The sequence below is a fragment of the Arabidopsis thaliana genome, chromosome 2 (genome assembly GCF_000001735.4).
Source record: "Arabidopsis thaliana chromosome 2, partial sequence".
Classification (NCBI taxonomy): Eukaryota; Viridiplantae; Streptophyta; class Magnoliopsida; order Brassicales; family Brassicaceae; genus Arabidopsis; species Arabidopsis thaliana.
The window spans coordinates 8,796,139-8,810,309 of NC_003071.7; the positions used below are offsets into that span (position 1 = coordinate 8,796,139).

Below are 14,171 nucleotides of genomic sequence, written 5' to 3' on the forward strand. Positions count from 1 at the left end.
TAACATTTTAATTCTCATGCAATTAATATGATTGAAGCAGTGTTAGGATTCTAATTTACATTTTGATTGATGCAATTAGGACTTGAATGCTTAAACAAACACGTAAAACATATATATGAAAACATAAAGGAGGCCAAATCAAAACGGATATAGCAATGCTGTTATTCACTAGACTCTCAATCATGTATTCAACTTTTGTATACTCCTAAAAAATTGTTCATTATTAGTAAATAAAAGACCCAATTCTCTCTCTTGTTCCACAAGATATAATGGAATGGAATAAAACCCTAGCCAGGAGCTCCACCAAGCGTTCTCTCTCTCTCTCTCTTTCTCTTTTTAGCTCTTCTCTGGCTCTAATGGTTCCAAAGGTTTATCGTGGGTACCAGGCGAAGGATCAACGATGTCAGTAACGTTGATTCTCAAGGTTTGTTGGGGTCCCTCGTTTGACGGGACATGGACAAGTGCGTCCATTATCAGAATGTCCCAGTCCCTTTGCTGGAGAAACCCGAACATGCTATCTTCTATCCCAAGCAGAAAAGGGGATCCAATGAGTAAGAAAAATGGCAAATGCAGATACCTAACACATATGTTTTGTCTTTGAGTGACTGTTCGGGTTTGAGAATGTTTACCTCCATTGCGAACAGCTTTGAGATGCAAGATTCCTGTGCCTTGTGGTCCAATCACAGGGAATGAACAAGACACTGAGTGCCTTTGGTGAGAAACAGCTAGTGAAGCATTGTACCATGGCCCTTTCTCAATTGGCTCTCCGATGGCTTCAATCATCACCTTACTATTCATCACCTTCTCCATCGCCTTGCTGAAAATTAAGCATACAAAGACTTTTTGAGTAATCGCCAATGCAGATACTACATTCTTGAAAATCATGTCCATGTTATTGATTTGATGATACAAGGAGAAGATCATAGAGAAATTCATGACAGAATGGACAACAAATAACAAAATGGTGCGTATAGAAATCCAAAAAAAATATGTTTGTTCTGGATATTACGGCTGACTTTTCACTCGATTCCTAACGAGGACAGGTAGAAGAAGTATCATTACTTTGTAAAGTGGCGGCACAAGCACAAGATAGACTACCAGACTACACATCTTTCTCTTCGTTTGCTTAACCAGTTTCACTAAAGCTTGAAGCCAAAATCGAAATATGGAGACAGCATCAATTCACGTACATGTATCACTAGCAGGAGAATTTGAGTTTCGTTTGTTGTCTTTCGAAGTTGATCCTTTAAACCCCAACCCATTGATAACAAAATATGGTCAAAGAATTGATGGTCTCAGCCACCACTTCAACAAAATGGTTTAAACATTATCTAAACCTGTTGTCCAAACGAGTCTCTTGCTAATAAAGCCTTGTCAAGACTCCGAATCGATTCACAATTCAACTATCAGTGAAGGTTACACACATAGTATGTCTATTGCAATAGCTAAACTTCAATGGAAAGATAAATGCATTTTTGATGAAACGAATATGTGATGGGAGATTACCTGCTACATCCACGATAGATAGAAAGATCATCGAGAGCACTCAAAGCAACACCACCAGTGACTGTAATCAAGACGAAAGACACTGCCTTGCGACCAAAAGAGCCCAATGTCCCAGCTGTTTTGTCCGGGCTGTTTCAAAAACATTCTTCAGCTCATTTTCACTCCTAAACGACCATATATAACATAAATCATCCAAATTTTGAATCTAATCCATATAAGCTCAAGTCAATAGGTGTAAATGGGTATATAGATCATTTCACCAACTAGAAAAACTAGGTCGATTTTGAAATCGCGATAGAGATGGAATGAATTCAGATGCGCGAAGAAGAGAAATCGATCGGATTCCAATTTGTAAGATCGCAAATCAAAATCCGAAATTGGATTTTTCACGGTCAAGAATTGCAAATTCAAGCAGAAAAATCAGAGAAGTTGCATCATTTTTGGGTACCTTGAGGTTGAAGATCCTTTGAAGAACGAAGTGAACCGCCTCGCGAACATTTTTCTCAGGTGAATTTTGACCCGACTCGCTGATTCGACCCGAAGCAGCGAGGTAGGGGATGATCTGTAGGGTTCTGGGTTTTGCAACTTCTTATTTAGATTTTATTATTTTTACTTTTTTCGTTGAAATAAATATAGATTAAAAGAAAAACAATAGTATGTTTAAAAAACCCGAAAAATAACATTTTTAACCTTTAATGTTTAACGTGTCATTTAACAGCATTTTAATCTTCAATATAATTTTACTAAACATTATAAAACATTTTGTACCTTAAAACTAGTTTTCTTGTTTGTACCGCCATAAAAAAATGACGGAAAATAACATCTACTAACATGAAATAGTTAAATTATATTTGTTTAATTTTAATTTTAATTAATTTAATTTCAATTTATCTATTTAAGAGATTAGGAATGCCATCTCTCCTAATTAATACTATGATACAGAGCACCATTTATTTTCGGGCTAATCTTAGGTGATGAATATTAAATTGCCATTTTTATATGTGATTATGACCTCTTTAATTCATCTTTTCTGATGTTTTTCTTTACGGAAATCTGTCATTTTTTATAGTGTCACAAACATGAAAACTAGTTTTAAAGTTTAGAATGATAATAAAATTATTTTGATGGTTTATAGTGTTTTAGTAAAATACAGTAATATCTACGTTTAAAGTGTTAACACTTTGAAAATTAAAAATATCACATTTCCACGAAAAAAACAATACAGGTTTTTTTTCCAGGTATAAATGATTTTAAATACGAGTTGTTACTAAATATTTTTATTCCCATGAGATTTGTTATCTTCCGGATAAATTCAAATCTTTGATCATTGTTAGTAAAATCATCATTTTGTTATATAAAAAAAAAACAATTAGTGAGAAACACTTTGGGCTATTTGAAAAAGCCCCAGCATACAAAATTTGTTAACCATTCAGAACATTCCACGTAGGAAAATTAGTGGCATTTGCACGCGCCGTTCTACTCGCGGGAGAGAATGATGACTGATCATCTCTTTTAACACCGAGCCACCATCGTCTCGACGCTAAGGAGGGAAAAGAAGAGAACAAAGCGTGAGAGAGATAGAGATAAATCCGGTTCTAGAATCCCGGTTTAACCGCCATACCGGTGGAAGATTCTGCTTTACTACGCTCTCCGCTTCTTCTTCTCCTCGATTCGATTCTCCTCATGGGTTTATCATGAATTTTTAGGTGAGAATTTCGATTTTTGTAATTTGATAGTCTTCTCTAGGTTGGAGCATAATTGGCGTTAGGTTTGGTGATTGGTGGATTCAGTTTCCATTGGTTTTTGATAATTTGTGCTGGCTTTTGGCCATTGATTCTGCTTTTTCAGTTTTCTTAATTTGTGTGTGGATTATTTGCTATCTGACAGTATTATCCTCTGCTCTCGCAATTTGGACTTGAGGAATTTTACATTGATGAATTTGATTTTCTTAGGTTTTGAGTAATTCAGAAACTCGAGTGATGATCCCGAATGATGATGATGATGCAAATTCTATGAAGAATTATCCGTTAAATGATGATGATGCAAATTCTATGAAGAATTATCCGTTAAATGATGATGATGCAAATTCTATGGAGAATTATCCGTTAAGGTCAATTCCGACGGAGCTTTCACACACTTGTTCATTGATACCACCTTCTTTACCAAACCCTTCAGAAGCAGCAGCAGACATGTCCTTCAATTCAGAACTCAATCAAATCATGGCAAGGCCTTGTGATATGCTCCCTGCCAATGGTGGAGCTGTTGGTCATAACCCTTTTTTGGAACCAGGATTCAACTGCCCCGAGACAACAGATTGGATTCCCTCTCCACTCCCCCATATTTATTTTCCTTCGGGTTCTCCCAATCTAATAATGGAGGATGGTGTCATTGATGAGATTCACAAACAAAGTGACTTGCCACTTTGGTATGACGACTTGATTACCACTGATGAAGATCCACTCATGTCTAGTATCTTGGGCGATCTTCTCCTTGACACTAATTTCAACTCAGCTTCAAAGGTTGGTAATGTTGTCTCCAAAGTTTTCTGTTTTTAACCCCTCCAATATGTATACATAGCAAACACCATAAAAAGACGCATGTTTTATGAGGCGATATTGTTTCAGGTCCAGCAACCAAGTATGCAATCGCAGATTCAACAACCCCAAGCTGTTCTGCAGCAGCCTTCTTCTTGTGTGGAATTGCGCCCACTTGATAGGACAGTATCCTCAAACAGCAACAACAATAGCAACAGTAATAATGCAGCAGCAGCAGCTAAGGGACGTATGCGTTGGACGCCTGAACTTCATGAGGTTTTTGTTGACGCTGTTAACCAGCTCGGTGGCAGTAATGGTGAGAATCTCTGTCCCCCTCTCTCTCTGTTTCTTGATTTTAAGATCCTTGTCTTTGAATAGAGTTAACGATGATGAAGCTCTTGCTTTGTGCCTTATTTTAATGTAGAAGCAACTCCTAAAGGTGTCCTGAAGCATATGAAAGTCGAAGGTTTGACTATTTTTCATGTCAAAAGTCATTTGCAGGTTTAGTTTTTATTTTTTCCTAACATATGTTTATCCTAATCCTCATAGTCTGTTTGTAAAAGTCTACAATTTTTCTTATTCATATTGCAGAAATATAGAACAGCTAAATATATACCAGTACCATCAGAAGGTAAAAACTGACTCTTTTATGTAGAGTCTTCATGTGCATTTATTTTTCTTAAGATGAGTAAATATTGTAGTAGCTTATATACACAAATTCGATCAGCTCTTGTTGATCTATCTTATTCTACTCTTATCTTGATATTTAAGTTAAAGGCTCTCGACATTGTTTGCTTGCTAGCCACTATTTTCTGATTTTCTAGACTAAGAACCCTCTTCCCGGACTCATTTAGCCTTTGTTATAATCTGAGCAGTTTTTTTTATGTTTAACTTCCTACAGACGATTTTTACTTTAAGATGACTTTCTTTGATGATTAGCAGGTTCGCCGGAGGCAAGGTTGACACCGCTTGAGCAAATTACATCTGATGATACGAAACGGTGGGGTTTGGTGACATCACAATTCACAACTGCTACACCATTATCCTTTCTAATAAATTGACATTACTGATTTTGCAGTGGGATAGATATCACTGAGACTCTGCGAATTCAGATGGAACATCAGAAGAAACTGCATGAGCAGCTTGAGGTACAACGATGAACATATAATGAGTCTTAGCTTTGTGGTGTTATCTGTTTATATTCCTTGAAGTTGCATACAGTAGGGATTGAAAAGGGGGCTTGTTTTGATGTGCTTGCAGAGTCTAAGAACAATGCAACTTCGGATAGAAGAGCAAGGAAAGGCGCTGTTGATGATGATTGAGAAGCAAAATATGGGTTTCGGCGGACCAGAACAAGGAGAGAAAACAAGTGCGAAAACGCCTGAAAATGGTTCAGAGGAGTCGGAATCCCCGCGGCCAAAGCGTCCGAGAAATGAAGAATGAAGGAAACCTTTCTTCGGATGGTAGATCATAAAACTGTGGTTTTGGTGGAGTTGTAGAGTATGACTTATTAGGAGTAGAGCTTTCAGTCTTCTTCAGGCCTTTTCTCTTTTTTTTTTCTTTCTTAAAACTCTAATTTTCTGATTCTCAGCTCTCTAGGAAGAAACAAATAAAGAGCAATTCCATCTTTGTGATGTAATTCTGAGTGCAGAGATTTTAGATTTAGTGTTTAGGTGGATTTTAAACTAGCTTTTATTTCGAGTTTCTTCCTGTATACTGCGTTAATTTCATAATTGCATGTATGGAATCAACTCATGTAAGTTAGATTAATCTTCGAAAATATTTTTGCTTTTGCATATGGAAGAAAGATATGCACAAGATTAAAGGTTTTGTCCCACATCGCTAAGCTCGTGAAGCATTAGTCAGAACCAACCTGTATATAAAGAAAGCTGGGCCGATCTTTCAAATCATACCTTTCTCGGCCTTTTGGCTAAGATCAAGTGTAGTATCTGTTCTTATCAGTTTAATATCTGATATGTGGGCCATCGGCCCACACGATATTAACTCTATTTTTTAAGGGAGGAAGCCCATTAAGGTAGCTTGCTACCTGGGTTTCCGCGAGTCGCCCATGCGTTGCACTACTGCACGGGCTTGGCTCAACCCGCCAATCGAATAGTAAAATGATTTACTTTACTTTATAATTTCCAAATTATTGATATAAGCGTAGTTAATAAAAACTTTTTGACGGAGCTAAACACTAATTAACCTACGTCTTCTCGACAGAGGACAAACTCAAATTCGTAGGTGAGAAAAATTCGATTTTGGAATTGTTCATATTCTAGGTTTGAGCTTAATTGGATATATCCTTGGTGATTGGTTGATTTGGATTCGATTAGGTTTAAGTATAGGTTTTGATATTTGGATTTTGGAAGAAAAAGAGTGATGAGTCGTGGGAATTACAAGAACCCGTGCTTGACCATGCATCAGCCATGGGCATCACTTCTCGTCCATGGTATCAAACGCATCGAAGGCAGATCCTGGCCTTCCCCAATTCGAGGTAAAAAAAACCCTAATTTTGAACTCAGGGATTCGACTGAGATTTAATTTGAATTTGAAACACTGTGATAATTGCATAACTTTGAAGAAGAAGATGATGTTGTTTTTAAACATGTAAATAGGCCGTTTATGGATTCATGCTGCAAGTAAAGTACCTGATGAAGCTACTATCAAAGCAATGGAAGAGTTTTACCAACAAATTTATGCTGTTGATGGGATCACTGATATTCAATTCCCCCAACATTACCCTGTTTCAAGACTAATTGGTATCGTTGTTTACTAATCTCCATATTTGAAAGTCTAAGTTCCATGTTATAGTATAAGCAAGACCTGATTTTGCTTGGAACATATTTGAATACGGTTTCGTTGGTATAGGATGTGTTGAGGTTGTTGGATGTGTCACCTCCGATGAGCTTCAGAACTGGGATGCTTTACCTCAAGGGGTACAACAATTTTCCTTATTACTGTGTTCTATTCTTTGACATTGAAAACAGCTCGTTATCGATGATTCTTTAGTATAATAAGCAAAAACCTCAACTGTTGTTTTGGTATGTAATAGGTGAGGCTTGAAGGACAAACTAACTTTTGTTGGCTATGTGAGAAGCCACAGGTGAAAGTCACTTCATCTTTTGGCTGTTACTGTTTTGTTTAGATTGACTTATTTGACATTTGATTCTGTGAACTCTTCCAGAAACTGATTATTCCATTTGAGATGCGTGGGTACCAGGGCGTCTATAACTTAGAGAATAAGGTAATCTTGCTGTTCTTCAAAGCCTAGGGATTGGTGGGTTCTTGTTGTAGTATAAATTAGTACCAGTTACTTACTGTATTTCTAAATGAAACAGATTTATGTAGCAGCAGCTAGAGGTCTTATGCCTTCTCAAAACTCTTTTAAGGTGAAATTCCCTCTTCCTGACCCAAAAGACCCGTTTTCCTTAAAACCTGGTTCTATTCCTTGTACAATGCAAGAGAAGAAAGAACTTGATTCAAAGCAAGTTACCAGCCTCACAGCTGCAATCAAGCAAGTTACCAGCCTCACAGCTGCAATCGCCGGTGCAAAAGCAGCGGCGACACAATTTTCTAAGAAGGGACAAAGTCTCCAAACAAATAATATATTTGATTACACAACAAGAAGCAAGAGCAAAGTTATTGAAGATGAAGCAGCAGAATCCCTAGATAACCCGGTTCTTGGTTCTGGTGGAACGTCTGACCGTACTTATAGAACAAGAAGCAAGAACAGAGGCACACAGATGGGTGAAGAAGTATGTAGTGAAAGCAGCAACAGCAGCAGCAAAGTTGAATCTAGTCAAAGAAGTGCAGTCACAAAGAGTGAGGACAGGAATACAAGAATTGGTGAAAGAAGGTTTGATCCTGGATCTGCCCGGGTACGTTTATTATCTTACATTAAGCGATAATTACAACAATAATTGTTGACTTTGTTGTTGTCTGATTTTATTTCACATGTGGAATTATTTCAGATCATGGCCGCTGCAATTAGGAACTTGAAGCCACCTTCTTGATCTAATGCGTCAAGGTTGTACCATATTTTGCATTCTTTCTAAAACATGTTCATTTCAAAGTTTGAGAAGTTCGTTTTAGAGTTAGTTTATAGGTTTATTGTATACACATTCAATTTAACTTATATGAGAGAATAATCATGTGGACTAATAAATACACAGAGCAATGAGTTTTGAGTAGACTGTTTAGTCGAATTTTACTAAATTACTATATTTTGGTCAGATTTAGAAGAATGTTTATATTTTTGGGGGGTTTGTCCCACATCGGTAGTTTCAAAATATCAGTTGTGTATATATTTAGTCGAAAACGAAAACAAGTAACAATAGTCATTGGACAAAGTGAATGGGTCACATGGGCTTGTCTAAGTTCCGACCCAGGAAAGTCCCCGGGCCACTTTTCGCAGAGATGCGGCCTCGGTAACGAGAGAATCATGCGGTGGAGAGATTCTATAAGCTGAGACGCGTGTGTGGAGCTTCTGTTGTCTCTCCGTCGATGACATCATGGCCGTTCGATTCACGACAGTTATTCACTTGGTCCTCATCGGACTAACTGAACGGGGCTTATGTTCCAATGACAACAATTTTTTTCTTTTTGAGTAATCCCGGTTTACTCAACTTACTCAACCGTACCGGTGGAAGATTCCTTACAGTAATACTAAAGCTTTTGGCTTAGCTCATTTTGGTGATGATAACAGTAATATCATAAGTACATAATAAATAATTGAAACTTTTGTAAGTATCCTCATTTTTTCAGAAAGTAAATAATATCAAATGTATTGAGAAAACAATAAATGATCATTTTTTTATTTTAATTAGACTCAAAATTAAATAACTGGAAATTAAAAAACCAAATAAACTGAAAATTATTATCTAAAATACAGTAACTAAAAATTTGTCTTGTCGATAAGTCGGATAAAATTTATTCATATAAATATTTAGTCATATACAAGTAAAATAATACTACAAATAATACACAATCAGTCGATGTTATATACAATAAAATTATAGATTTATAAAGGAAAAAATTATCCGGCGATATATCTGATGTCAATCTCTAGTGGGTTAGCATTTTTATTGAAAAATTGTATTGCTTAGTTTTTTTATTGTTATATTGTTAGTGAATTAAAATGGTACTTTGGTATTTTCATATATAGACTTTTTGAAAATAAAATCTTAGATTTTTTCTAACAAGAGTTACCAAAAATATTTTGGAATTAAATGAGCCGGCGACATAGAAGAATAGAGAGGGTTAAATTGAAAATTCATAAAGTAGGAAAAAATTAGGGTTAGACTCGATCATTCATAGCTGCGACTATTCTCTGCTCTTTCTACATTTTCTCATTTTCTCTTGGGCTACTTTTCGACTACTAACAAATCCAACGATGAGGGGATTGGTGAACAAGCTCGTGTCCAGATCTCTCTCCATCTCCGGGAAATGGCAGAACCAACAGCTTCGTCGTCTCAACATCCACGAGTATCAGGTTCTTCTTCTCTTCATTTCCATTTGATAGTTGCCTAGATTCGCTTTTGTCAAGTCAGAATTCGAGTACGATCTGTGTCTTTGTCTGTTGTTTCTGTGTTGATCCACTGATTGATTTGTGGTTGATAGAATTCTCTGGGTTTAGGATAATGTAAAGTTTGTATTGTGATTCTGATACAACCAGGGAGCTGAATTGATGGGGAAATATGGAGTTAATGTGCCGAAAGGAGTAGCTGCTTCTTCGTTGGAAGAAGTTAAAAAGGCTATTCAAGATGTTTTCCCTAATGAAAGCGAGGTAAATTCAGTGAGGGATTCGATTCTAATCTCTATTATTAGTTGTTGTCTAATTGAAAGAGTGTCATTTTCGTGTGATACAGTTGGTTGTTAAGAGCCAGATTTTGGCTGGTGGAAGAGGTCTTGGAACATTCAAGAGTGGTCTTAAGGGTGGTGTTCACATTGTTAAACGTGATGAGGCTGAAGAGATTGCTGGTATTGTACAGGATTTCTTGTTTGTGGCTTTCTGGAGTCTGTTTTTTGTTGTTGTTGTACAAGTTATTGATCTATTTCAAATCTTTATTACTTGTAGGAAAGATGCTAGGACAAGTACTTGTCACCAAGCAAACTGGTCCTCAAGGCAAAGTAGTTAGCAAGGTTTGTTATCTGTTATTCATGATTGGTGTTTTTTCTTCTATTATTGTCACTGCTCTTGCACCTTTGTTTATTCATTGTGTCTTCATTTTGAGCAGGTTTACTTGTGTGAGAAATTGTCACTCGTCAATGAGATGTACTTTTCCATTATTCTGGACCGTAAATCTGCTGGACCGGTATGCTACTACGCAAATGATGAGCTGCTGCTATTCATTTCCCTACTTCTAGGCATGCTGTTTTCATACCCTGCTGTAATATCTAAAACGCTTTCCTTTCCTATATCAGTTGATCATTGCCTGTAAAAAGGGTGGTACCAGTATTGAAGATCTTGCTGAGAAGTTCCCTGACATGATCATCAAGGTTGTTACTGTTTGATTCGTATTTGGTGGTCTGATCTCCAGTAAATATCATTCTGAGATTCTTTCTCATGCGGGTTTTTGACACCTCAAGTCATGGTTTTGCGTAGGTACCAATTGATGTATTTGCAGGAATCACTGATGAAGATGCTGCTAAGGTTGTGGATGGTCTGGCTCCCAAAGCTGCTGACAGAAAAGATTCGATTGAACAAGTGAAGAAGCTATACGAACTCTTCCGCAAGACTGACTGCACAATGTTGGAAGTGAGTTCTCTCTCACTGTCTTTTTTCTACACACTTCTTCAGTTATAAATATCTTTTGTTGAACCTCCAAATTTCTCTTGTAGATCAATCCCCTTGCGGAGACATCAACTAATCAATTGGTAGCTGCTGATGCCAAATTGAACTTCGATGATAATGCTGCGTTCCGACAAAAAGAGGTTTTCGCCATGCGTGATCCAACACAGGAGGATCCACGAGAGGTCTCTGTCTATCTCTTGTATCATCAAGAAAGCCATTGTTATGTTAATTCGATAGGATGTTAAAAGGAATAGTGTGTTGTGTCTCATAGGTGGCTGCTGCTAAAGTTGACCTGAACTACATCGGTTTAGATGGAGAGATTGGTTGCATGGTGAATGGTGCTGGATTGGCCATGGCAACCATGGACATCATTAAATTACACGGTGGAACACCCGCCAATTTCCTTGACGTTGGTGGAAATGCTTCTGAGCACCAGGTAAAAGGAACCTTCTTTCTTTCTTCACTTTTGGGAATCATTGGAATGAAAACCAATTTTAATAGAGGTTTGTGTCAAAAAATAAGGTGGTGGAAGCGTTTAAGATACTGACATCGGACGATAAAGTGAAAGCAATCTTGGTGAACATATTTGGTGGGATAATGAAATGTGATGTGATTGCTAGTGGAATCGTGAACGCTGCAAAAGAGGTGAGTGAGAAACAACCTTGTTACCATAATATTTCATATATTCATGATTGAAAATAAATCCGAGTGTTTGTGTGGAATGGCGAGGACAGGTCGCATTGAAAGTGCCAGTGGTGGTTCGTCTAGAAGGAACGAATGTTGAGCAGGGAAAGAGAATCCTCAAGGAAAGTGGAATGAAACTCATAACAGCTGATGATTTGGATGATGCAGCTGAGAAAGCGGTTAAAGCTTTAGCTCACTAATCTCTCTATATATACCAAAAGCCGGTTTGTTAATTGTTTTGTGGTTGACGCCCAATTTACACTTTCTTGCGGATATCATTTCCTCAAACAGATCAATAATGAACTGGTCTCCTTTTTTTGTGTGATCCATCCAAAGAGATTCAAATCAGAATTCTCAATATCTTTTTGTATTTAACCAACTCATATGGTTGATACTAGGGTTTCAAGTTTATCTCATACGTACTGTTCCTATCATGAATAAAAATCGTTTTTGTGGGAAGCCACACTATAGCTGTCACTGAAACAACAAAATTAATCCCTCTCTCTACAAAAGGCTTTCACAAAACAGAGCTGTCCTCTGTTTCCAATTTAACGGTCAAAACGATAAACTTATTTTTTGATAGAATGTTAATTATATTACCAAAAGGAAAGAAGATTATTTACAAAAACTTTTGACCAGGATTGCAGCTCCATTGTTGTAGTGATGCAGCTCTATTGCTGAGGGCTATGATGAAGAGGAAAATCACACTAACACTACTCAGCTCTTGTCCAAGAAGTTTTTATTCATATATAGGGTTTCTAGTAAAGTGAAAGATGCTGTTGATTTGTTCTGTAAGAATGCTCTTTTATATTTATGATCGACGTCAATGATGATCTATGTTCAAGTGATTTGGATGATAGCACCGAAAAATATTTGTCTAAATTCTCCTTGCATAGTTAATAATAGTACAAGAATGAACAAGAAAATCTAACAATTGGTGTGTTGTGTTCAATGAAAATTAGCCATTTGGAGCTAGCAGCAAAGTCTCTATATATGTCGTCTCTCCTTTCAAAAATCATCTCTATTGTCGAATTGAGGCATAGATCTCACAGAACCAGTCTCAGACATATATTCCGACATGTTATCGACATCAGATCTTCTTGTCGATCTTGATGACCCTCCATTAACCGCGGTTTCTTTCGTCGACTTCTTCTTCCTCCTAGATTTCTTTGGAATTTCCGGTAATCCACTAGGCCAAGAAGACAACTCGTCTTGTTCTTCAGTGGCTTCCTTTGGTCTCCTCGACGATGACGATGTCCCTTTGTTAGAAGAGCGACGTTTAGTTTTGTCTGATGATTTGTCTTTTGTCGGAGAACCTTTCTCGGACGCTGCTTTCCTCGTAGATTTTGGTAGGTTTGGCAAATCTCTAGACCGACCACCATATTCCGACATACATTTTATGGAGGAATCATCTTCTCCGACTCCTTCAGCAGATTCGAATCCCCCGCCGGAGTTGAACTCAGTCATCTTTCAAATCACATAACATTAACCAAATCAATTCGACATTTTCTGAAAACGTTTTAGGTCAAATTTTTAATATATATGACCTCGTAGATTTGAGTCAAGTATTAATCTAGAGCTCACATCCATCCAAATATGCGTAGGATAATAAAACAATCTTTCATTTGCCTATTTTATCACGATTATTGTTTACGCCTTTTAAGAATTACCAAAGAAGTAGAAAAGAGTAAAAACATACCCAGCTTGGTGCGGTGGCATTAGCGGATGGTCCATCCCAACCGATATGGGCAACATGTTTTACGTCCGTTGGATTTCCGATTTGTATTTCTTCTTCTTTTTCACTTTCTATCATCATTAAAAGAAAGAAACAAGAAAGTATAATCAATCATTTAGATTCATCCTCAATCCATATAAACGTACTTGCAATGCATGCATGCAAATTTTCTACGTGATTTGCATCATAGTAATTCAAAACTGATCATGAAGTTCGAGTTTTTATATAAGGAAAAAAGGATTTATCATATGTATAAACTCTTATGCGAACAAAAATCAGAAGAAATTAAACAAGAGATCTATAGGGTGAACTTACCAAATACTTGAGAAATGTATCGGAGCCCTTTCAAGAGGCTTTTCATCTTGGAGCTTGACATTGTGAGTTGCATAGATCTCTTTTTAGGTTTATGATTTCTTTTTTAAATAAGAAAAATGGGAGTACAGAAGAACAAAATGATAGGTTTTGAAAACTCACTTTTCCCAGAAAATAAGAAAGTGGTGGCAGTAAATATTGAGGAAACAAAATGATAGATAAAAAAAATTGTGTATATAGTCAAGACTCCAAAATATTGTTCAGAGAGAAACAAGAATTCATCTCAGAAAATTGTAGGTTTATCTTTCTGCAGATTCTTCTATATATCAAAAAGAACAAATTGATAATCCTAATAAGAAAAGATTTAAGAATACATAAACAAAATTCCTTTGAAATTTACCTACAAAATCCTCAGAGTACTCCAAGAGGAAAAAAAAAGCATCAAACGAAGAAACTAAGAATCAAAAATGAAGGAAACTAAGAAGATGTTTGTTTGAATGATGGGTTGAGAGCGTATACAGGTGATACGGCAAAAAAAGAGTGCAAAAATGTTTGTTTAAACCAAAATTTTCGTTAATCTGATGGTTACAATTTGTTTATCTAT

At 36.7% G+C, this 14,171-nt stretch overlaps 5 protein-coding genes and 2 non-coding genes across 10 annotated transcripts; 5 read left to right on the top strand and 2 right to left on the bottom strand.

Moving 5' to 3' along the window:
* Positions 1-46: 46 nt before the first annotated feature.
* On the bottom strand, positions 47-2,155 carry AT2G20390 (cytochrome oxidase complex assembly protein). Of its 2 annotated transcripts, NM_127598.3 has the most exons (4): positions 1,955-2,155; positions 1,507-1,635; positions 630-817; positions 47-521 (listed from the first exon to the last, which is right to left on the bottom strand). In NM_127598.3, the coding sequence occupies exons 1-4, from the start codon at positions 2,002-2,004 to the stop codon at positions 337-339; spliced, it is 552 nt and encodes a 183-aa protein (NP_565470.1). In that variant the 5' UTR covers positions 2,005-2,155; the 3' UTR covers positions 47-336. The 2 variants fall into 2 exon arrangements, with proteins under 2 accessions (NP_565470.1, NP_001318253.1); NM_001335679.1 differs by lacking the exons at positions 1,507-1,635; positions 1,955-2,155 and adding an exon at positions 1,191-1,407 and having other exon boundaries at positions 203-817.
* Positions 2,156-2,902: 747 nt separating this feature from the next.
* On the top strand, positions 2,903-5,853 carry AT2G20400 (myb-like HTH transcriptional regulator family protein). 2 transcript variants are annotated; one of them, NM_127599.3, is made up of 8 exons: positions 2,903-3,212; positions 3,459-4,025; positions 4,131-4,356; positions 4,465-4,541; positions 4,632-4,671; positions 4,983-5,040; positions 5,119-5,188; positions 5,301-5,835. In NM_127599.3, exons 2-8 carry the CDS (start codon positions 3,486-3,488, stop codon positions 5,481-5,483), a joined length of 1,194 nt encoding a protein of 397 aa, NP_179630.2. In that variant the 5' UTR covers positions 2,903-3,212; positions 3,459-3,485; the 3' UTR covers positions 5,484-5,835. The 2 variants fall into 2 exon arrangements, with proteins under 2 accessions (NP_179630.2, NP_001323847.1); NM_001335680.1 differs by having other exon boundaries at positions 2,948-3,212; positions 4,980-5,040; positions 5,301-5,853.
* A 99-nt stretch (positions 5,854-5,952) lies between these two features.
* Positions 5,953-8,284, top strand: AT2G20410 (RNA-binding ASCH domain protein). 2 transcript variants are annotated; one of them, NM_127600.3, is made up of 8 exons: positions 5,953-6,284; positions 6,377-6,537; positions 6,659-6,802; positions 6,912-6,979; positions 7,096-7,146; positions 7,228-7,287; positions 7,382-7,921; positions 8,015-8,284. In NM_127600.3, the coding sequence occupies exons 2-8, from the start codon at positions 6,423-6,425 to the stop codon at positions 8,054-8,056; spliced, it is 1,020 nt and encodes a 339-aa protein (NP_565471.1). In that variant the 5' UTR covers positions 5,953-6,284; positions 6,377-6,422; the 3' UTR covers positions 8,057-8,284. The 2 variants fall into 2 exon arrangements, with proteins under 2 accessions (NP_565471.1, NP_001324967.1); NM_001335681.1 differs by having other exon boundaries at positions 5,953-6,537.
* An 88-nt stretch (positions 8,285-8,372) lies between these two features.
* AT2G00670 lies at positions 8,373-8,736 on the top strand. Its single transcript, NR_143662.1, has one exon. It is a non-coding gene; the product is annotated as an uncharacterized misc_RNA (transcript).
* A 467-nt stretch (positions 8,737-9,203) lies between these two features.
* On the top strand, positions 9,204-12,033 carry AT2G20420 (ATP citrate lyase (ACL) family protein). The gene is made up of 11 exons (NM_127601.4): positions 9,204-9,534; positions 9,718-9,828; positions 9,911-10,022; positions 10,120-10,184; positions 10,280-10,357; positions 10,467-10,541; positions 10,648-10,800; positions 10,884-11,018; positions 11,108-11,272; positions 11,359-11,481; positions 11,571-12,033. The coding sequence occupies exons 1-11, from the start codon at positions 9,436-9,438 to the stop codon at positions 11,718-11,720; spliced, it is 1,266 nt and encodes a 421-aa protein (NP_179632.1). The 5' UTR covers positions 9,204-9,435; the 3' UTR covers positions 11,721-12,033.
* Positions 12,034-12,275: 242 nt separating this feature from the next.
* On the bottom strand, positions 12,276-14,062 carry RIC6 (ROP-interactive CRIB motif-containing protein 6). The gene is made up of 3 exons (NM_127602.4): positions 13,571-14,062; positions 13,220-13,326; positions 12,276-12,987 (listed from the first exon to the last, which is right to left on the bottom strand). The coding sequence occupies exons 1-3, from the start codon at positions 13,641-13,643 to the stop codon at positions 12,529-12,531; spliced, it is 639 nt and encodes a 212-aa protein (NP_179633.2). The 5' UTR covers positions 13,644-14,062; the 3' UTR covers positions 12,276-12,528.
* U2.13 lies at positions 13,032-13,226 on the top strand. The gene has a single exon (NR_140205.1). It is a non-coding gene; the product is annotated as an other RNA (small nuclear RNA).
* Positions 14,063-14,171: the final 109 nt, after the last annotated feature.